We start from the raw sequence: 22,950 nt of genomic DNA on the forward strand, positions 1-22,950 counted from the left end.
AGCCAATTCTGTAAAAGTGACATTCTTACAGCATTTTCAAATGTGTAAAAAAAGCACATCATACCACAAGCATGCTGTAAGGAAGGGGTCCCGAACCACCAAGCCGTGGGAAACGTTCAGACGCAATGATGAAAAAAAAACACATCAAAAAAATAAAATAATTTGTAAATAACTATATCAACTTTTATGTAAAGGGATATACATTTTGGATACATGGGCCATTGTTTTATTTAAATAATAATGTACAGTTAGAAACCCCACAGTTTTTCATGTTTAATGCGAACTTGTCCCACTTTGTTTGATGGTCCTTGAACGCACCTTCTAACTTTCTCCCATGCTGCACTGTCGTGTATTTCTCCCTTTTTCTTTCACCTCATATTTATTTTAATGTTTGTTAAATCTAAATAAACCTGAACTAACAACGCTTTCATCTTCTTTAAAAACCTTTGATGGAATACAGATGTGAACCTGCAATAGCAGAGAAATCTTTATAAAGGAGTACCCACCGATGTCTTAGCTTTTGGGGCCGAAAGTGAGGATTTCGGGGTGCTGGATCTCTTTTTCAAGAACATCTTAAATGTGGCAGAATCGCTGTTTGCCACAGCAAAACATCTCCATGATGTCTGGGGAGAAGGGAGATGACAAATATGAGGGTTGCACAGGACAAATTTAATGTACAATTTCTGTTGTGCAGGGAGAGCAGGCAGCACACTATGTGACAAACAAATGAGGCGGCATCTCAGCTGTTTGTACCTGAATGAGACTTGCAGCAGCAGGGATTTGTCTGTTGAAATGCTTCTGTCTTTGTTTCTGTTGCACTTTCAGTGCAAAGCCTGAGCCTAAAATTCCCTGTGAAGAAAATCATATCTCATTAAGGTCCAACAACACACTTGTAGGCGGCAGCAGGGCCAAAAATAGTAAAGCCGTGGCGGAAACGGTTTGTCTATAAAATATTTTTGCAGATCACCAGGAAATTAACAGATGAAGCTTGATTTTTGCTCAAGAACAACAAAGCTGTGTACTATTTCAATCGAAGAATAATCATCAATGCGTGTAATGTGTGTACAACAGGTAGAAAAAAGGACCTAAAGCATTGGAATGTCTGGCGCTATCCCTGACAAACACTATTAATTTCTACTAACTATTGTGACATTTGGGGTAACATATGTTTTAAAATGTATGAGGGTCCTTGCTTTGACTAAGCCAGACCTGCCAACTTTGAAGACATTTGAATGAGTACTCCCCCTTAGTAAAAACGCAAAAAAAAAAAATGTATATTTAAAGGCAAAGCTTTGTGATATTATTACTTATGAGTAGGGGTGTTACAAGACACCCAACTCATGAGACAAGACGATACACAAGATTGGGTCAACGAGAACAAGACGAGAAAAGATTTTAACATTAATTTTAAGAAAAGTACAATGACAAAATATGACTGGACAAACAACCTTTTTTTATTTAAGTCACAAAACAATACAGGTGCGTTTTTAAATGTTTTTGTCGCACAAATTTACACTAAACAATATTATTGTCTACATTTTTTGAGACCAAATAAACCAATGTTATGATGACAAATAACATATTAAATAATAATACAATATTTCCTTTAATATGACATCTTTCACTCTGTAAAGTTTCGGAATTTTATTTTCTTATAGGCAATTTGTGCTGTCTAACGTTTGCTGCATTTCTTGAAATGCTGGCTTTTCAACTGTATTAAAGAGCAGCATTTCTTTGACAATGTATTAAAGTAAACTGTGTGAACGCACACCATTTTGCGCTGTTCCATTTGTATTTACGTTGCCAATCCAACGTCTCGGTGAATGTTGACTGTCGGTGTGTCGTTTTTTCCCACATGGGAAAACTGCGTCAGGTGGATATGTTTAGGTGGTCAAGTTCGTTTTGTTTATGTTTCCACGACTTATGAACAAATTCGGCATACCGGCTCATTTGTGCCGATGGGCTCATCTTGCTCATTATTAATATCCCCACATGGGGGCTGCGACATTTGGCTTTGCAATCTTTTTTCCTCCTAATTTCTGCTACCTTGCATTGCTCCTCATGAGGCTGCCCTCTTTTGCTGTGTGTATGCTTGCAACCTGACCTCCCCCCACAGAGACGAAGCGACTATATGCCTGACAAGAGGTCTCACAATGTTTCAAGTCGTTCTATGAAGCGTCTAGGTGCAGAACCAACGCCTCTTCCTGCCTGTTTGCCCATGGCAATATATGGAGGCTGGCAAAATTAACAAGTTCATTTTCATTTATCATATGATTAATTAATTTATTACTTACTTATTTTATTTATTTCTGAATGAGGAATCTTGTCACAATTTGATCTTTCGCGTTCTCATTACATTATGCATTTTGCTGTATTTTTCCCATTTTCGCAGTTTTTGTTTTGCTTACTTTTATTTCTACAATGTTCTGTGGGGGCAATAAAACAAACAAGCCATGGCCCCAAGTGGCACCTGGGACGCACTTTGGACACCCGTGCTTTTATACATCATCCTCAAGGTTGAGTATGTGACATGATGTCAACTCTGTGAGTAACCACAACTCTTGTTGACCATTTAGCTTGTTAGTTTCCTTCATTGCAAGCAAACAATGGCAATTAATGAGAGAAGGGCAGTGTTGTTGCAGCTCAAACTAATGGAATGTGCTATTAAAGTCATTTTTATTGTTGATTAATTTTGATCGAAAATCGAAGGAGAAGGCATTTGCGGAACCACATACAGTCGTATACAAACAGGAACCAATACTACTACAGGCTGATCAATCAGAGCCTTTATGGTCCAGTGTTAGATTTTTTTTACAAGTAGGTGCACATTATGCTAAACAAGAGGGATTGCAGTTGGAGGAGCGAGCCGGTGTAAAATGAGTACTAGAAAAGCAGCAGAGCTTTGAAGCATATTCAAGGGTCATAATGTGTGCCGAATAAGAAAAATGCTTACATGTTTACAGATCTGCAAAGAGAAAAAATCCTAGAGAGTTTGAAGAATCGTTTGAAATTGGTACGGTTCAGTTCATTTTCCACTTCAGGATTTTTCCAACACTTAATACAAAATTGATTGAACCATGACAATCTAACAATACAGAACCTGTGCCAACACTGGACCTAAGAAGCAGATATTTGAGTCCTAGTAATGTAGTACCTGCTTCCACTTACCGCAGGAAGTGCAAAGAAGGAAATGGCAAAGACTGAGAAGAATGATGCGATGGTCTTTCCAACCCACGACTGAGGGATGACGTCTCCATACCCAATGGTAGTTACTGTTATCTTGGACAAACACATGCCATTGGATGCAGTTTTATAAATCACATGATGAACAACAGAATACCATAACCAACAAAAATATCGATGCTCCGTTCAATTTCCGAAATTGCTGATGTCCCGTGTACCGTCACACATGATCACGATTCAACGTGATCAAAGTGATTCAACAGGCGACAGTGGCTCAGAAGGTAAAGCAGGTCATCCAGAAACCAGGTTTCCTCGCTCCCTCCACCCAATCACTGTTGTGTCCCTGGGCAAGACACTTCACCCACTTTGCCCCCAAGGCTGCCCACACTGGTGTATGAATGTGAATGAATGTTTGGTTGTGGTTGTAGGGCAGCTGTGGATACAGATGTAGATTAACCAGCATCACTGTGTGACTGAGGAGTGAATGAATAATGGGTTAACTTCATTGTGAAGTGCTTTGGGTATCTTGTAAAAAGGCGCTATATAAAATCAATCCATTAATATTATGAGAAGCAGGACACAGACACAAATATGTGACACAAAAGTATAGTAAATAGTAAATTTTGTGTTTTGTTGCACCCTGAATATTTACTGTATGTAACAGTTTGCATAAAAAAAACATTGCTTTGCTCATTACAGAAACTGAAAGAAGACACTCAGGCAATTACAGAGATTCTTACCACTCCCCACCACATGGCATCGGCATAGTTTCCAAAGGTGTCATTATCTTGTTCTGCCAGGTAGACAATGTAGGAAGCGAAGATCAGGCTCAGAAAGCCAATGTATAGGGTTGTGATCAGCTCCTAAAATTCACACAAAACACCAGCGTAATGTTAAAAACATGCCGTCTGATTGATACATTGGTGTGTTTATCTCAAACTGTTCTGATCAGTCTTCACCTTCTTCCCAAGTGTTTGCCATGTTTTGTTTGCCATAGCATTTGTTAACTTTATTGACAACTTAATATTTTTAAGGTGTTATATACGCTGGCCGCAGTGTTTAGCATGTTGGCTTCACACTCAGGAGATCAAGGGTTTCAATCTTCGTTTGACCATCTCTGTGTGGAGTTTGCATTTTCTCACCGTGTGTGTAAGGGCCTGATCCACTAAGAGCCCTAATAAGGAGGGGTAAATTGCATGAGCAAACAAAAAATTTGCACATACCATTCGTGGCCTTTTTTGCGGGTCATCTACTATGATTGCTTGAGCAATTTTTAAAAAGTGCAAAAGTGTGTGGACTGCCCTATTTAAATGAGGATTTTGCGTGTGATACTGGCTGTCACCATGGTACAGCAGAGTGGCCGTAAACAAAAAAATGAGGTTTGCCATAGAGTTGGAGGTCTTGGTGGAGGATGTAAATAAACATGCAGGTGAACTCCAGCAAATACATTGCATCATCATAATAATGCTATATTATAACCTATTGCAATGTACTTATATAGTGTTATCTTCTTATACATTACTTATATAGCTGCATATCCATATGAAATATGGCATGACTCCTTTTTGTGACTGGCTCCCTATCAGCCCTTCCAGCAGCTCTAAAACTGTATTGCTGGATAGACAATATGTCTATTATTTTTATTTATCACAGTCCAAATATGTTGATATGTGCATGGAAGATCACTCTGTCCGTCATCTGCCATTGATCATATGCTTCCTTTTCAATGACCGCAGCCATTTATGTGTGATGCTGCGCTCGTTTGCACCAAAGACATTGGTTTGCACCTGCCTTCCAAAAGTGCTAAATATAGATGCAAAACCACCAACCGCAAATACGTTTCAAGTTTCATAAATCACTTTGCAAGTGCAAAATGATTACATTTGCATATACACTGCATTATCATGAAGGCAAATATGCACAATGAACTGCATGTGCTATTTAGCTCATTTGACAGATGCAATCCTCTTTGCACTTTGTTAGTAGGTCAGCTTTGAAATGCTTTTATATGCAAACCTTCAGTAGATCAGGCCCTAAATCATCTTAGGTGTTAATGGTTTGTCTATGTGTGCCCTGTGATTTGCTGACGACCAGTCCAGGTCGTAAAGTCAGCTTGGATAGGCGCCAGCTCAGCCGTGACAAGTATATAGAAAATGGATGGATGGATGGATTATGTAGGCTATTGATGAATTTGTTTAAGCATTCTTCCGGCGCATAATTTATAACAATACAACAAGACATCTAGTCCTTTTATGGCTATATGCATTGCATCCTTGACAGGAAGCTACGGAATACCCCACAGTCACTGCAGCCTCAGGACACCTTCAGTGATTTATCACACAACAATCGCTTAACCATCGACTGATTGCTTGAGCGCTTACAATTCATGGTTGCTAAAAATGTACTTGATCAGAAAATAGTAGTCACTCACAGCTGAACTCTAGCAAATAACTCTTGATTAAGTTGATATTTTTGCAGATGCAATGAGGAGATGTGTATGTTTAGCTGAGGAAGTCCAATGACAACTGTCTGCTGTTACCACCCTTTGACTTCTGGGAAAAAACTTGGAAGTTAAGTGAACGTTCTCTTTGCTTTCACCTCATCTGTTATTAATGCTGCATGCAACCACTGACACTACTCATTTCACTGGGTTGGACCCCATTCAAAGGGATGTTGAATTCTTATACACAACTTGGCCCAGAAATTCCACCACATGGTTTTACTGCATGTCACAAAGGACAAGAGGCAGGCCATTGCACATGTTTTTTTTCTGGCAAAGGCCTTGCTGTTTTTCCCCTCTAAAATAAGTAAAATAGTTGGCAGCCTGTGTGTCTGCCTTTCTTGTTGTATTTCTTCCCAATATTACTGGACACTTCTGGGCATGAAACCATTCTGATTGGCTATGAGAGCCAGTAACTCCCAAAGATCCTGCCTCTGTTTTCGTCCTCAAATATGTGTTATTGTATCCATGCGTGTCATCCTGGAGTCATCACCCAAAGTTTAGCAGATCTGGCAACCACATTTAAGAAGCAGTGCTATCCATCTGCTCCCGAGCCAGCGAGGAGCAACTGTGCAAATTGTGTTTACAAGCCAGAGGCATGAGAATGCTATTTAGTGTGGATTTAAATTAGGTTATGCCATTAAGACTGGATAGAGATTGGGGTAAATGAAACTGAACTGAATTCTAAACTCCCAGATGTTAACACAGAAGGCTGTTCACCTAACCATCATAGTGGAAAAAACAACAAGAAATGCATATAGAGGTTACAATGCAGCATATCCACATGATGAAATGCAATGTGACCTCCAGCACTTGTGTTCAATTACTGCAGCTGTGAGTTGATATTGCAGGAATGGCACAAAACATGTGATTATTACATTTTCAAGGATATGTGTACACACAAAACTCTGGAAGTGCAATGCTCAGTTAGCATTGGTGGATCTGTATCATTCTGCATATCATGTATCATTGTCATATTACAATGTGGGCCATTGTGACTACCCAGCACCTAATTGTTTACCTGAGGCTACATGTGTCCTTAAACAGTGGAGTTAATGGCACAATTTGCAGTAAGGCTGAAATCAAAAGCACCTTTTACATATACCTTCACAATCTAATGAAACCATTACACAAACTGTAGCAAAAATCCTGTCTTTACAGGGATGCTCAATTTGGATTGACATTGTTAAAGAGGAACAAATTGAACAATGTAAAACATTTTAAATGGTGGTTTTAGTTTGCAGTGGGGAAGAACTACCCAAACACATGCTCAGCGCTGTCTAATATTTTGACTCTCTAATGTAGCTAAATAATGCAACCAAAGAATGACACTGTATAGTAAACTTCAGTGGAACCTTGGTTAGCGTATGCCTCGAATAAGGTATTATTTCTTTAACATTGAAAATGTATGCCGAAATTTTGCCTCGGTTTGCATACTCTGTGACAGAGGAGTGAACGAGCTGACTTCCAGTTCCTAACAAGTTGCTAACAAGTACGTTTTGTGATAAAAAATACATTAAGAACACAGATGAGCTCACGCAGTGTATTACTAACACAACGATATGTGTGCCATATTGTACTTTAACCAGAAAATGTATGCAAACCGAGGCAAGTTGACTGTAATTCTTTGCTAACTAAAGCAGTTACGCCACAAGTCACAAAACAGATTTTTATAGTTTTATAATTATAGTTTTACAGACATTAAACAATTCTAACTGCATATCAATGACGAATGAAAGGGATAAATGAACACTTAAGGTTACTTTTGTCTATGCAGACAGGGCCAGCAAGGCCATCTCTGCTGGCCTGAACACTATCAGAAGCACTGACCTACATTTACAACTTACATTGTAGTATTTCTTCCATGAAATTGTATGAATTTCTTTTTCTTCTTTCATATTTATAAAAATGAGTAGTTATGTACTTTGTACATGTATATCTGCAGTGCATGCCCTTTTTCAGCTTTCAAGTTACACGTTACAAGTATACAAGGTTCTATAAAACATACAACATATGTATAAAATCTAAGTGGTAAACTTTGTAACGACTATACTGAATACTAATGATTAGTATTTCACACTCAGTTTCAAAGTTTACAGGTAATCCAAGTATTTGATATCATTCACAAACAATTCACAATTTATGTATTACGTCCAGTTAGCATTTGGTATCAAACAGAACCGATATATAAGAAATGAAAATGATTATGCAAAAGACAATGCATCTGACGTCAAGGCAACATATTGAAAAGGTTTCAGCAATGAGCACATTTTCTACATAGCATGCATGTCATAAACTCTGCTTCTTCCTATTCCTTTTGGACATGTGGAATTGCCAATTGTAATATGTGATGTGTATCAGGGTAAAACGCATGTATGTCAAAATAAAATTAAACCATCTGTCAAACAAGTCAATTTGCCATCATAATTTGTCCTCATAAGAATCGTCATACTCTGATAAACACATGTTCAGTCATGGTGATGCTTATTTTTGACAATATATTTTCAAATAAGCCAAATTTAACATAACACCCCCCACTTGACATCCTGTTTGTTGAACAGAAGGAAGTCACACCAATTTTTTACGGGTTTTCCTACCTTCAAATTGGAAACTGCCTGGTTTTCTCGTGACACGCTCTTCCTGGCTTTGCATCCTTGTCTCTCGTACAAAGTTGGTCACCATAATGAGAAATTGGATTTCTTCCCAAATCCAAACTTAATTTGTTTCAAGATTGGCGAGGGCTTGGTTTCTCATTTGGACACGGGTCACCTCGGTTGCTCCATTCCAGAGGAGTGAAAATGTGTGGTTGATGCTCCAAGATCCTGCTGATTTCTGTTTGAATGAATCTGTTCCATTCCTGGTATCTTCTTCAACATTGGATGTGCTGAACGTTGAAACATTATCATGCTTGATGACAATACTTGGCTAACTTGTAAATGCTTTGTTCACCCCTTTAGCATTTTCAGGGGAATGTTTAGACAAATTCTTTTGACCGCTTCAGCATCTTCAGGTGACAATTTTGACATGCATTTAAAATGGTCGCTGGTGAAGTGGCCAGTACTAGCGCTCTCTCTCCCTTTTCCACTGTCCCTCGTCGGACAGAGGAGGTAATTGTGGTCACTTCTGCACTCCTTGTTGTTGCAGAGGTACCCTTTATCACAGTGCTCATGACATCTTAAACCAGTGCTTCTCAAATAGTGGGGCGGGCCCACCTGACGGGGGCGCGGTGAACTGTCAGGGGTGGCATGAGAGGCAGGGACGACATTCAATATTAGTGCAGACCTGCCAATATGTATGCTTCGCTGCTCTCCATTTTGTTGCATTTATATGTTGTTTTTGGGGGAGGCAAAAACATTTTTGTACCCCGGGAGGCATGACAGAACACAGTTCGCAAGCCCCTAAATTTGCCACTATAGTTTTTTTTCTTGAGCAGCCCAAGCTTTTCGAACTTTCCACCGAGAAAGATGTTAAGATTCAGATCTTCTCCGCACACGATGAATGTGCTTCCAGTGTTCCTCACTGAGGTTGATGTTTTAGTAAATGCTTGCTTTCTCTCAATAGCGTAGCCAGGTTTCTTCGGGCACTGTGCTATATTGTTCTATTGTTCAATTTCCTTAAAGTTACTTTCCTTTTCCTTTAGAAATGACAGCAACTTGCTAAACCGGTTGGAAGTGGAAACATCGGTCCCGGGATTGCGTACAAATGTTAGCCATTGGTCCTGGAGGAAAAAGGGTTGCTTACTTTCCACGATCGTCCGCCGCACCATAATCGTCTAATTTCTCATTTTCATGAGTTCAACGGCCTGCCTTGGGTTGTTCCCCTTGATTAGGAGGTAGTTCAGGATCTCAGTGACGAGGAATGGTTTGTTTCCATAATTGTTCTCAAAGATTTTGAATATTTCTTCACCAGTACTGAAACTGACATTAATCGAAGATTTTTATTATCCTCTCGTCTATGCTGTCTATTGAATGAGCTTTCAAGACTTTATCAGATCCGTGTGGGTTTGCTTGTTTTTGCAGTGAAGTCCAATTTTTCTTCCATCTGTAGTAGTCTTTCTTACAACCACTGAAAATGAGTAGATGACTTGCTTTAATCTTGATGGACTTGGCTGGGCCTGGCGGTGGTTGCACTAAGCTCTCTTTCTCAGCCTGTGGGGTGTGTAATTGGGATTTCTGATGGTCCAGATCACTTTTAGTCTCTAGGATAGTGTCGACCTTTGCTTCTATTTCCTTCATCTCACTCTGTGGTACCCACATTCGCCACGCTGAAAAAGCTTGCGTTATTTCAATCACCTGTTTTTCCAGGTCGTCCAGGTGTGATTTGTAGTCATCACAAGTTAAGTCAGCAGTTAGGTCTTTTTGACTATGTCACATTATTTTTCAGCCTTTCTGATTACAGATATAAGGCTACATTTCATATGATTCATCACTAGACTGGCCAGGACGACTTCCTCAGTTTCCTCAAGCTTTACTTTTGATTTCCTCAGGTCGTCTTTTAAGTGCTCTATAAGCGTTATGTTCTCCTTTCCCTAAGCTTCTTCATCAGCAGCTTCGATTACAAGGAGTCCAGTTTTGTTACACTGGTCTAGTAGACCAGGCTATCGACTAAGCAATAGCACTGTCTTCGACTAAGGATATTCATAGTCGAATTTGATCTGTCAGCTTTTGTCCATAGTCAACTAATATTGGAATGTTTTTTGTTTTTTTAAGAGCAGACCTAATGGAGATCCTGACCAATAAACAGATCTCATTTGCGACTTTTTCCCACCTCAAAGCGTCTAAATCACTCAGATAAACAAATCAAGATAGTACTGTAGGTGTGCAAGAACAGTCATTAATTTATTTAGTGACACACAAACAAGATTAATCAAATCAGTACACGGTCGTTGTCGGCACACATCAGAAAAGTGCTCATCGAATAGGACCAAAAAGCCTTGAAAAACAACAACTTGCCAAAACTCTGTTAGCGGTCTAATATCTTGCCTGAAAATTAGTTGTCAGGATATACAAATTGAGTTGGCGTAACAGCCTTATCTGTTTTAAATGATATTCAGTGATGTTCAGTGATAATCCAGTCATGTTGGTGGTTGTCACGCGATATGTAAGAAGCTGCTGCTGGCTGCTATCAGTACATATATTGAGTTCCTTGCTCAATCTGTTCCATAATTTACACGTAATTCCACATACTGACATGCTACATGTTTTTAGTGTTGTACAAGCATACAGATGTTTTGTGCATTATTGTATCTGTTTGAAAATCTATCATAACTTGCTATTTAACAAAGAGAAGATGTATGTGTTTCCTGTAGCTGCCATTATGTATTGTCCTAACTACCTTTTTTGCATAACTTTATTGAATAAAGCATACTTTTGTAGTCATTTTCTCATACCTTTGCACAATAATTCAGATATGTCAACACTAGTGAATAGCAGAGAGTATGGAGTGATTTTTGGTCCATAAATTGTTTGCGTAATTCAGCATTAAATCATTTTATCATCTGCTGTAACCCTTAAAAATACATTTTCATGCACATTGTCAATATCCATGCCATTCATTTGTATTTTGTGTTTGAGTGTCTTTCTGCAATCGCCAAATATAAATATTTACAGTATCTCACAAAAGTGTCTCTACCCCTCACATTGCAGCAACTATATTTATTACAGTGCATCTTCTCAAGGGACATGACTATAGATATGAAACTTGAATATACTTTCGTGTAGTCAATGTACAACTTGTATATAGATTGACTATCGACAGAAAACCACTCAATACACAGCCATTTCTGTGTATACCTGGCAACACTATGCGAGTATCACTGTAATTGCCTAGGCTTCAGTCAAACATGGTAGTAGCATTACGGTGTAGGGCTGCATGGGTGCTGCCAACACTTTGGAGGAACATGAATTCCAACATGTTCTGAGGCAGAGGATGACCCCCTCCCCTCAATCTGGGCCGCATGACTGTTTTCTCAACATGATTATACAAACACACCTCCAAGATAACAACTGCTATGCCAAGGTACCTGAAGCTGAAAGAAATGGAATGGCCAAGTGTGTCACCAGACCTCAACCCAATTGAGCACTGATGAGGCATCCTCAAGTGGAAGGCGAATGAGCGCAAGGTGTCTAACGTCCACCAGTAACCGTGATGTCATCATGGAGATGGGAAGTGGATTTCAGTAACAACCTGTGTAGCTCTGGCAAATTTCATGCCCAGGGGAATTGCGACAACGATGCTCATACTAAATATTGACACTTTACACAGGTTTACCATGTGATGTACTCACTTGAATTGCAAGCTATTAAGACAATGACTACGTGTTGAGTTATTTTCAGAAGCCAGTACATCTACAATGCTGAACAACTGTACATTGGCTATTGTATGTCTGTCTCCAGTTCCGAGAGTGACAAAGAGAAATGTGTCCAAGAGCTTGAGCAAGTGCCAATGATTGACAGTGTCCTTTCTTTTCTTATGATCTTTTCTTACGACTCAAGTCAAGGGCTGTTGCTGACCAGCCTCAGCTGGGAGCAATCCGGTCATTAGACAGGGCTAACAGAAGTGAGCACACCAGCCAGCACTGGACATTGAAAAGTGAAACTACTGTGTTCATGAAAGATAATCATAGTTGGACCTACAGTATGTAGCGCTCAGATGAATGCCACCCCAGAGGAACAGGCAGTCCTCTCCGTCACAATAGGTAGAAGCACTAACATTTATCACACTAGCTTCATTTGAGGCGTTCTTCAAATATTTTCCCAATATGCCATCCCACACAGGTTACAAGTACGGTAATATGTCTAATGAATTAACCATGATGGAAATGATAATAAGAAGCTCAAAAGACTTGAAAAAAGATAAAACTGAATGTGTACCTGTCGATGCATGTAGACAACAGAACCCAGGAGACGCCATGTTCCCCCCTGGCGGTCTACATGGAGCATACGCAGGATCTGCAGGAAGCGAATCCCCCTGAAATATAATCACATTTTAAAAAGCGACACATATATCTTCTGTGCATGCTCATATGGATGTAAACACAAAATAATGTATCATGCAACACAAACAGGTCATTGATGAAACTGCATATTGTTGCATCACTAACAATTCAGTGAATACTGTAGTTTTTTTCGACAACACTGTATTACGGTGGTTACCACATCTGCCTCACAGTCAGGAGATCTGGTTCAAATCTCAGTTTGAGCATTTCTGTGCAGTGTTTGCATGTTTTTCTTTTGCCTGTGTAAGTTTTCTCCAGGTAGGTTGATTCCACGTCTATATCTGTCTTGTGACTGAATGGTGACTACTCCAGGATGTACCCTGCCTCTCACCCAAGCTCACGTTACCCTAATGGATGGATGGATGGATGGACCTTGTATTGTCTTACCTCACTGCAGAGGTAGCAAACACCTGTCCTTTGGCACCAAGTGTTAGCACGAGTATTGAGGAAACCACAACAACCAAATCTGTTAAAAAGGAATGAAAGTCTTTCATAAATTTGAACATGAATATGAACTTCATTAGGGTTGAGCATCGAGCATTGATGGGAACCGGGACTAACATTCCGATTCTCCCGGAATCGTTCATTTTTTAAAATTTCGATCCCTATATTCGGTGATCGACCAGCCCGCCAAGAGGCAAAAATGACCGCGCAACACCAACAAAGAAGAAGCGGCAGGAAGCGTTTGTCTTCATCTATTTCAACCATGGACGGCGCTGTAAAGTTTGGCTGAAATTCTGCAAAAAAAATTAACAGTCCGCGCTGTGCAACATTTGCAACGCCATCATATCATACAAAGGAGGGTGCACCACTCACAGGAAAGTGCCCCATTTTTGACGCGCTACGCGGGACTTCTTCCAACCAATAACAATAAATTACGTCGATCTTATGCCAATATTGAAGCAGCAAACAAATTGTACTTTATACTGCAAATACAGCGGTCAACTCAAATATCCAGCTAACGTAAGGCTGTGTAGTTTTTTACAGACAAACAATCTGACGTTAATGCTAGCTTTAGCCAAGAAGTTGACCAGACACCTCGAGGACCAGACCCCATTGACAATATTTGTTTGACATTTTGCAGGAATTCTGTAGGAACTCAGTAACATGGTTAAATTACACTTTGTCTACACAAGACACTCTCCAACACATAAACAACAAGGAATGTATAAATGTTTTTTCATGAGGTTTTCAAAATTAGAAATCATTTGTAAACGTGCACTCCTATGTAAAGAGACTTATAAACATTTATGTTCAAGTTCAATGGTTTGACATTTAAATACTGGATAAAAATAGCCCTGTGAGAAATAAAAAAATTTATATAATAAAAAAAAAAAATCGTGGAGACATTCAGACACTTCATTCCATGAACTTTGGTTAGCGCCCTCATTTAAACCATGCAAACTTGTATGACCCTACCTCTGAAAAGAATCGGAATTGAGAATTGTCAGGAACCGGAACTGAAACGAGGAATCGGAACCGGAATCACTCAAATTCAAAGGATGCCCAACCCTAAACTTCATAGAATATCTGCAGATGTTGTCCAGCACAAGCAAAGAACTGCTGCATGTATGCTCCATACAACTGATTAGTCAAGAGATCAAATAATAAAAAGTATAGAAAGAATGCATGGCAACACATCTTTTCACTTTTCACATATTAACTGTTGTGTGAGTGTTGTTTTGATCACTTCAATATATGTACAGGAGCTTCAAATTGTTACGTTAAAGAAAAAGTTAAAATTATGGGAGGAAACAACAAGTGCATTGGTATCTGTGTATTGTTCAAACCTATAATAGATATTGGTTTCCTGGCAAATCGCAGTCGGCCCCAGAAGCCAACATATTTACTGCGGCAACCTGCAGACCATAGCCGGACAATATACTCCACACCGAAGAAAACCACGAGGAATATTTCCTGGGAAGAGAGGACACAGAGGAGATAAATAAATTCAGTGTGTGTTTTAGGTTTACAGCTTTTTTTGGGAGGGGGATACAGCTTTTTTGGGAGGGACGGGAAGGAAGGGTAATTTTGACAAACATCAACACAAACACACAGCATAGAAGAGTCAAGTCTATCAATTATCATTATCCCCGCCGTGGAATTATAGTCATGCTCAGTACAGCTAGGGGCACCGCTACGACATCCCGGTCCCACCCATCCATCCATCTATTTTCTATGCCGATTATCCTCACTAGGGTCGCGGGGGTATCGAAGGAAGGGCAATTTTGACAAAACATCATCACACAAACATAAATATGTATATGTATATATATATTTGAATTATCATTATCCTCGCCATGGATTCATACTCATGCTCAGTACAGCTCGGGGAACTGCTACGACATCTGGGTCCCATCCATCCATCCATCCATCCATCCATCCATCTTCTATGCCTCATTGGGTCGTAGGGGTATGCTGGAGCCTATCCCAGCTGACTTCGGGCGAGAGGCGGGGTACACACTGGACTGGTTGCCAGCCAATCGCAGGGCACATATAGACAAAGGTGAGGAAGAACATGAGGAATGCTACCAAATGGTAAAGCAGTCTATGTAGTGGCATTTCTAAATTTACTCTGGTGCATCTGTGTACAAAAACAGAATGTTCAAGCAGTTAATATTTATTTCTAAAAGATGGCATGTGAACAAAGGGAATAGCAGATGTGCTGATGTTTTATAGGAAATAGACTTATCTGAGCAGGATTTAAATGTACAACACTGCAATGACAATCACAAAGACAGCGAAGGACTACAAGAATAATGTTCCTCAACTCACTGGGTGTGATTTCCATCAGCTGTCATGAGGGACATCCAATTGAAATGGTGGCAGAAGCTAAGTATGCCACAATTTGATTGGCTAAACACCCAAGTGCATGTATAAATAAATCACTGCTCTTCACACATGTAACCTTGAAGAAGCCCAGATAAGCAGCTTGTTTACCAAATTGTAGCCCCTTTATAGTTAAAGGCCTCTACGGCTTTGGAATGTGTATACATATACTTTGGTATGTGTTAGCAAAAGAGCCCAGTGTGGCCGATAGTCTGGCAAATGGGACCAAATGACGTTGTTACATATACCTGTATAAAGTTAGATACAAAAAAGCTCCACAAACATCTTGGACTTTGTGTTGTCAGTCTGGCAACATTGCAGCAATGACGAGAATTCAGAAAATGTATGAAAAACCATTAACCACATTTCCCTACCAAAATGTGATCTTAAGTAAGGCTGGACGTGAAAACAAGCCAAGCCCAATTTGTATATTACTAATTACTTTTACCTCAGACAGCAATAATTAAAATAATCCGCCAAAAAACACATCTGATTCCATGTTTTTCTTTTTTCTTGGAGAGTGTCCAGATGACGAATTTAAAATATGAACTAAGCCACACAATTACACCAATAATGAACTGCTTTAAATGAGAAATCAATTACTTCCACCTGTCCGCAAGTATTTGACAATTCAGTAACACTGTCTAAATGTAAATCAATGGCCTTGATTTTGAATGTTCCAATGCTCCAAATTGGGTGCTCAGGCCTTATTATGTTTGCCTTATTTTATTTGTGGGAATAATTATCATAAGGGGATTGTTAAATATCCCTCGTCACAGTCAAGGATTTAAACATTACAGGATACATATGCTACAAATTGTATCAACACTATGTGAAACTGATCTCCTGAATCTAATCTGTGTGGCTGTACCATTTAATTCATTCACTGGGGATTTACTTCAAGGATCTTTCGCAATTTCAGATGTCACTTTGTCAGTATTCAGCACAGGTCACAGCTGATGGAGTTGGGTGGGCCAGGTCTGCGGGGGCTGCACTTGGGGGTCCGCATCACCACATTCCAGGAGGTGACACATTGTTTGCTGAAAACAGCTGATCCATACTGTCTGTGTTGGATCTCAGCCACAAATTGCAAGCCAGGGATGGCAGTTTGGTGTTGTGCATGGCTGATGTGGGTTTCCTGCTTACGGGGTACATTGAAGCGTTTGTTCGCTATTACGAGTAAAACTGGTGAAGCATTTCAAGTCGATTGAGGCAATTGAGAGTGCAGAACCCATAGGAAGCCTTGAGTCTGTGACGCTGTGGCATCGTCATCAGTAGCCATCAATTGCTCGAGTAGGAATACACAGAAATGCTTACTGTTGGCATCAGGATTGTACCAGTCAGAGTTTCTCAGGCTGCACAATGCAGAGTTTTCTGTATGCACAGCGCACTTCAAGGATGAAAACAATGGGGAGGCGATACAAAAACGCAGAGAAAGACCAAAACTTCTCCCTGTCTTAGGTGTAACTTCCTTTTAACTAACAAACGTTTAGCCACTTACAGACTGCCTGTAAAAGCTGGCTATTTTCCAAAGTCAACCAGACAAATTTCTGCCAAGGTAGTATCAGAGCCATAACAGAGGTGAGTGGCGCCTGTGTTATTGCTGGGACAGGAATGTGAAGTCACTGTTCCTATCCTGTTGTATTTGAATTGTCGCTGTCCAACAATTATTGGACATCACACCAGACAATGGTGTGGACGCCATCATGCATCTAATTCCAGTATTTGACTGTGGGATAGTGTAGTTATAGTAACATCCTGCTTCACTGGATTCTGTACAAAAGGCACAGGTGAATTAGTGCCACATCAGAGGCTCTGATGCAGCTCAAAATCTGATGAAACAAAATCTCTGTGTGAAAGAGGCTTTCAATGACGATAAGCCTTGATGTTTAATTTATGTAACAAATGCATAGCTAAATCCAAATTTCAAATTATCTTCTGGGTGATACTGCATAGGAACAAGGAGAGTGCCAAGGATTTGGGGCCCCATAAAAAAAATGTTAGAACATAACTATGTTCTCAAGCCGCTGTCAGGCATGAGTTCATCATCAGCGCATAACACCCCTTATGGCTACCTCACAATAATCACATTTACCATGTTCAGAGCTTTACCGGACTGGGTTAAAATTCACAATGTGAATGCAGGGTCAGAAACTGTAATATCAAAACAATTTCAATTCCAGATTGCCCTTTTAAGTATTATGCCCTTCAAAGTATGGAGAACAATGGAGGTTAATGGAGGCTTTCATTCAGTTTTCCTGGATGAAACTTCTTCCAAAGTGATGGTCTGCACTAGGGATGCGGTCTGGTGATAGTCTAGTAACAGTAATAGTAATAATACTTGTATTAAATTTTCTTGCTTACAATTGAGACCGTGATTGGCCCTCCCCCCACCGCTCCAGTCTTCACACTCCCCCAGACGAGCAATCCACAATCCACCCTGGACACCTTCCTGCATGTCGCCAGTGCTCCCCACCTCCCTACTTTCACCGCCGCTGAGGAAATTAGCCCATTGACTCTGACACCTAGCCAAGTGAGATGACAGCAGGAGAGAGTCAGACCATGTAAACCTCACGGTTCAACAAAAATAATCTTGAAAATAATCATTTATAAATAATAAAATCATAAATTATAATTTTGGAACATAATCTAATTGCATTTTTTTTACCTCAATATTGCAATTGCTTTAACATGCCGTTATTGTTTCAAGTTCCTCTTCTCATGGATTTTTCACCAAACACAAGCAGTAAATCAGTCTGTATTATAAAAAACAGTATCAGATTTATTATACCTGCATTTTTCTTTCTTATAGGCTTGGTTTAAGTTAATATAAAGGCAAATGAAGCATGAATATAAATATGAAAGCAAGTTTATTTATTTAGACAGTCTCTAAATAAAAAAATAAAAAATACATACACATGTATAAAAAAGAAAGCTTACAGATCTCCAGTCAGTAACATAACACATACTAAAGTGCAGGAAAAGTAAGAACAAGTATCTGCTTTAACCAATTGGACATTTTTTTAAGTAAATCAAAGTCCCGATGAACATGAAATACATATTGAACACTAACAAAATGATTATTTTCACTCAGTAAGAGCAGCACACAATGTGCAATAATGTGCAAAATGAGTATGGCACGGTCAGCCAGAAAAAAAATTCAGTATAGTTCCTCGTAATTCATTGATTTTTTGTTCATAGATTTTTTGAAAGAAAAACCAGCATGTCAACTTGCTGATTTTTAAAGACGAGCAAGTGCAGGTCACTATATTCCCTTCAGCACTAAAAAGATGCTCTGAGGAAGCACTTGTGGCAGGGAACACAGCGATACTTGCAAGACATCCTTCACAGTCGTGGAAAGTTGATCTTGTGCACCTTCCACCAGGCCAAGGGGGCATTTTCTCCTTCAATGGCAGGGGTCTAGAGGTAACTGTTTAACTCTGCCTCAGCGACATCTTCAAGTTGCATGGGAGAAGCAGGATAGGCCACAGCATTCTTGAAGAAGCTGCAAAGAGACTTGACCTTTTCACCAGAGGTCTCTGCACTGTGAGGCCTCAAAGTGGCTTCAGTACAAGACCTCTACTCCTACCAGATGAAAAAAAGCTCCTGGGTGCTGGAGTCATTGTACGTTTCATTGAACTATGCCAAGACCTTGGTTTTGATTGATCTAGTCAGGTCAGTGTCCTCTTGATCTTCAGCCAGGACTGATGTGGCCAGAAGGTGAAGAGCTGATTTGAGTTAGGAGATGCTCACATATTCCTCTCCAAAGAGAGCATCTGTAAAGTCTAGGAGAGGATGCAGTGCCTTGTGAACAGACTCCAACACCTCAATATCCTGCCAGGTTGGGATGAGGGAGCATGAATGTCGGTCACCTGACCATACCTGAGATACAGCTTTGAGCTACTCTAGCACCCTGGTAATCATCATTTCTTTCGCTCCCCATCTTGTTTGGCATTCAGTGATGAGGTTTGAGCTCTCTCTTGCTTCAATCAGTGCTGCCTTCTCCTTCCAACTGTGGCAGAAGTGCCCCACCACCTCCTTGCAACAGCGCTATTGTTCTTGACACTCTGTCATCTTTGTGTACTTGTCCTGTAATATAAAATAATATAATAAGAGTGTAATTTATACAATTTGCCTTGTGTGATACAAGGTTATCAACTTTGGAATAAGCACACGCATTCACATTCTCTCCCTACCTCCAACTCTTACACACACACTGTCTCTCTCTGCTCACACATAATCATGCATACACATTAACGCACCCACATATACATCACAATGCTTATTTACGTACCGATGCCCAAAAAACCTGAGTCTGGTCCATTCGTTTAGCTGTGTTGCCATCATCATATTTGATGCATTGTCCGCCGTTATGCAGATGTGGTTTTGCAGATGGCAAGCCCCTCTATCAGGCCGGTTGCAATGATTTCCCATGTGGTTGTCCAGGAAGTACAATGCTTGAAGGCAGAGAGCTTTGAGATTTAAATCTTCGTCAATTTGATTCACCATAAGACTCAGATGTAGCTCCGCTATACGGCTTGACCACAAGTCTGTTGTTGTTGCAAAATGCAAAACCTTTATATAGCTCAGGTTAGGCAACCTGGCTAAAATGTGTGCGCGAGGGCATTCTGTACCGCTTATCAATTGTGCTTGGTCACTACTATATAAAAATTGGGATAATGTCACGATGAAGTCCATTATTGCCTGAGTTATTTCCACATGTTGTTTCGAAGTATGTTCATAATGAGTAATACTTTAACAGTAATACTTAAACAGTTTGGTCAATGATCCCTGCCAGCTGGTACTTTGAGTATACTTGAAGTTGAAGCACTGGTCACTGGTGTTTTAGCCATACAACTATCATCACAATGCTAATTTACGTACAATTTTTTGAAGCATTGATAAAGGTTCGTAGTGTTACCTCATGAGGTAACAAAAGTAGCAAGGCAGGTTCTGTACAGTTCCTGATGTTGCGCAACATCTTCTTTTTTATAGCAAAAATAAATCCACACAACTGACATGCTGCCCCTCTTTGGTAATAAAACTTCTGCAGTGTCAGCTTCGGTGAAGCCTGAGGACATTGTACGTATATGTGGGCCCAAGATCACGTGACCAGTCAAATCGCAGTCTTTATGGTTCGAAAATCACGTTTTATCATACTGCGATAATTAATTAGATTAATTATTTCAGTCCTAGTTCTGAGGACTTGCTGCTCAGTTGACTGGGATCCTGCACTTCATCATCAACTTGCTGGAAAGGATACTGGTGCTATGGAAAATATCCTGCATAGTGCCTGTGCCCAAGAAGCCCATCCCATTTCCCCTCAACGATTTCAGACAGGTTACCCTGCTGTCACATGTCATAAAGTTCCGCAAGACACCCATGCTGGCTCAGCTGAGACCCCTGGTGGCCTCTTCCCTGGGCACGCTACAGTTTGCAACTCAGCCTCATGTTGGTTAAGATGATGCACTCATCTACCTGCTGCATCGTGCTCACTCTCACGTGGATGGTGGAAAAGGTGAGGATCATTTTCTTTGATTTCTCCAGTGTCTTTAACACCATCCAGCCCTTTCTGATGAGTGAGAAGCTGATCAGGATGGGTGTCAGCTCATCCACTGTCTCTTGGATTACTGATTAATGGTCTGACAGGCCCCAAATTGTGCAGCTGGGGGGCTCCCTGTCTGATGCTGTGGTCAGTAGTATAGGGGCTCCGCAGGGGACAATCCTGTCTCCATTCCTGTTCACTGTGTACACGGTACCTCTGATTTCAACTCCAGGTCCTGCCACCTGCAGAGGCTCTCTGTTGATTCTGTGGTGGTCGGGGGTATCAGAATTGGACAGGAGGTGACTTTGTAGAGTGGTCTCAGGCAAACCACTTGCTCCTGAATGTGGACAACGCCAAGGAGTTGGTGGTCAACTTCCAAACAAAGATGACTCCGGTGGAGTCCATCACCATTCAGGGCCAGGAAGTGGCAGTAGAGGACCACTACAAGTACTTAGGTGTCCAAATGAACAGCAGACTGGGCTGGAAGAACAACAGCAAAGCAGTCCACAAGTAGGGCATAAGCAGACTCTTAGGTCCTTCAACTTGTGCAGCAAGCTGCTGGAGATCGGAAAAGCAGAACAAGTTATCGGTACTAAATTGGAGGTGTGTGTGACAGTGACAAAGAGGAGGACACTAGAAACACGGCTCTCCATCATGGACAACCCCACCCACCCACCTACCCACTCCACACGACAATAGAGGGGCAGCAGAGCTCATTTTCCAACAGACTCCTCCAGTTCCGCTCCCACGGTGGATGCTACAAAACTTGCCATCCACATGCCATCCAGCTCTACAATACTTCAGCTGTCTGTAAAAAATCATCCTGTATTATTCCAACATTCAACATTCAACATTCGTTGGTCCTCTACCACTGTTGCCAACTCCTCAGTAAGAATGCAGCTATTGGCTGTCCTAGAAGTCTCGAGATTATGTAATTGGCTAATTTGCATATTATTTGGATATAATGTTGTAAGAGATGCTGTAGAAAAAAGCATAACCTCATAGGAGAGACGAAAATGTGAGAAAAAACACTTTCATTATGTTTAGAACTACAAATAAAAAAAATAAATAAATAAAAATAATTGTAATATTTTATCTCGGCCACCGCCTCTCAAAGTCTAGACAGCATAATAATTACATTCAAACTCGCCTCCAGCCTCCACCTCTTATCTTGTAGTTAGGACTACTTGTTTAACTTATCGCACAATGTTCTCCCATCACACATTCTGGCACACTTTTTCTTCTGCAATTGAGCTACTGCAATATTTGAATACCGGAATACCAGAATACCAGGCTTTTACTGCAGGTTTAAATCAAACAAAATTATTATAGGCACAATAATAATAACATGATATTCATGATAATAACAATAATCATAATAGTAACAGCACAAGATACTGTTGTGGCTGTAATCCAGCTAAAACTCAACTCTCAACTTTCGAAACCACTTCCTGTCCACGCGTCCGGAAGACATTTATTGTTACACACTTATTTACAGGGATTCTCCGATCAGGGTTTTATGGTGCTGATTTCGATACGATCATCCATGAGTGAAATTGGCCGATACCGATATCGATCACATTCAATGCCAAAGGTGTATTTATACGTTTTTATAAACTCGAACGCCCAATCCCAAAGACATACAGTATTTATACGTCTTTTAAATTTTTGCACGAGAGGCAAAAAGAGGTGATGTGGCAACTGCAGACTAATATATGTCACTTTTACAGCAGTTTTAAGCCATAAAAACCACAAGGTGCCAGAAGTGCATTTGATTTGGCTCGGCATGGATCATTTGCCTGTAATAACACACTCGACAGCAAGGAGGAAGTGGAAGAGCATGGAGGAGTGTAGCGTGCAGAAGGTTATACATTGTAGGCAAATTTTAACGCATGC

The 22,950-nt window shown here is 40.3% G+C and overlaps 1 protein-coding gene across 2 annotated transcripts in view; it reads right to left on the reverse strand.

The window, feature by feature from the left end:
- kcnq1.1 (potassium voltage-gated channel, KQT-like subfamily, member 1.1) overlaps window positions 1-22,950 on the reverse strand; it is a 58,092-nt gene that overhangs the window by 23,979 nt on the left and 11,163 nt on the right. For both annotated transcript variants that reach the window (XM_054769710.1, XM_054769708.1), the window contains exons 3-9: window positions 14,471-14,597; window positions 13,068-13,146; window positions 12,556-12,652; window positions 3,924-4,046; window positions 3,169-3,279; window positions 754-849; window positions 507-623 (exon numbers count right to left, since the gene is read on the reverse strand). In XM_054769710.1, coding sequence (XP_054625685.1) covers window positions 507-623; window positions 754-849; window positions 3,169-3,279; window positions 3,924-4,046; window positions 12,556-12,652; window positions 13,068-13,146; window positions 14,471-14,597 — 750 coding nt within the window. The remainder of the gene's footprint in view (window positions 1-506; window positions 624-753; window positions 850-3,168; window positions 3,280-3,923; window positions 4,047-12,555; window positions 12,653-13,067; window positions 13,147-14,470; window positions 14,598-22,950) is intronic.

The sequence above is a fragment of the Dunckerocampus dactyliophorus genome, chromosome 3, assembly GCF_027744805.1.
Source record: "Dunckerocampus dactyliophorus isolate RoL2022-P2 chromosome 3, RoL_Ddac_1.1, whole genome shotgun sequence".
NCBI lineage: Eukaryota > Metazoa > Chordata > Actinopteri > Syngnathiformes > Syngnathidae > Dunckerocampus > Dunckerocampus dactyliophorus.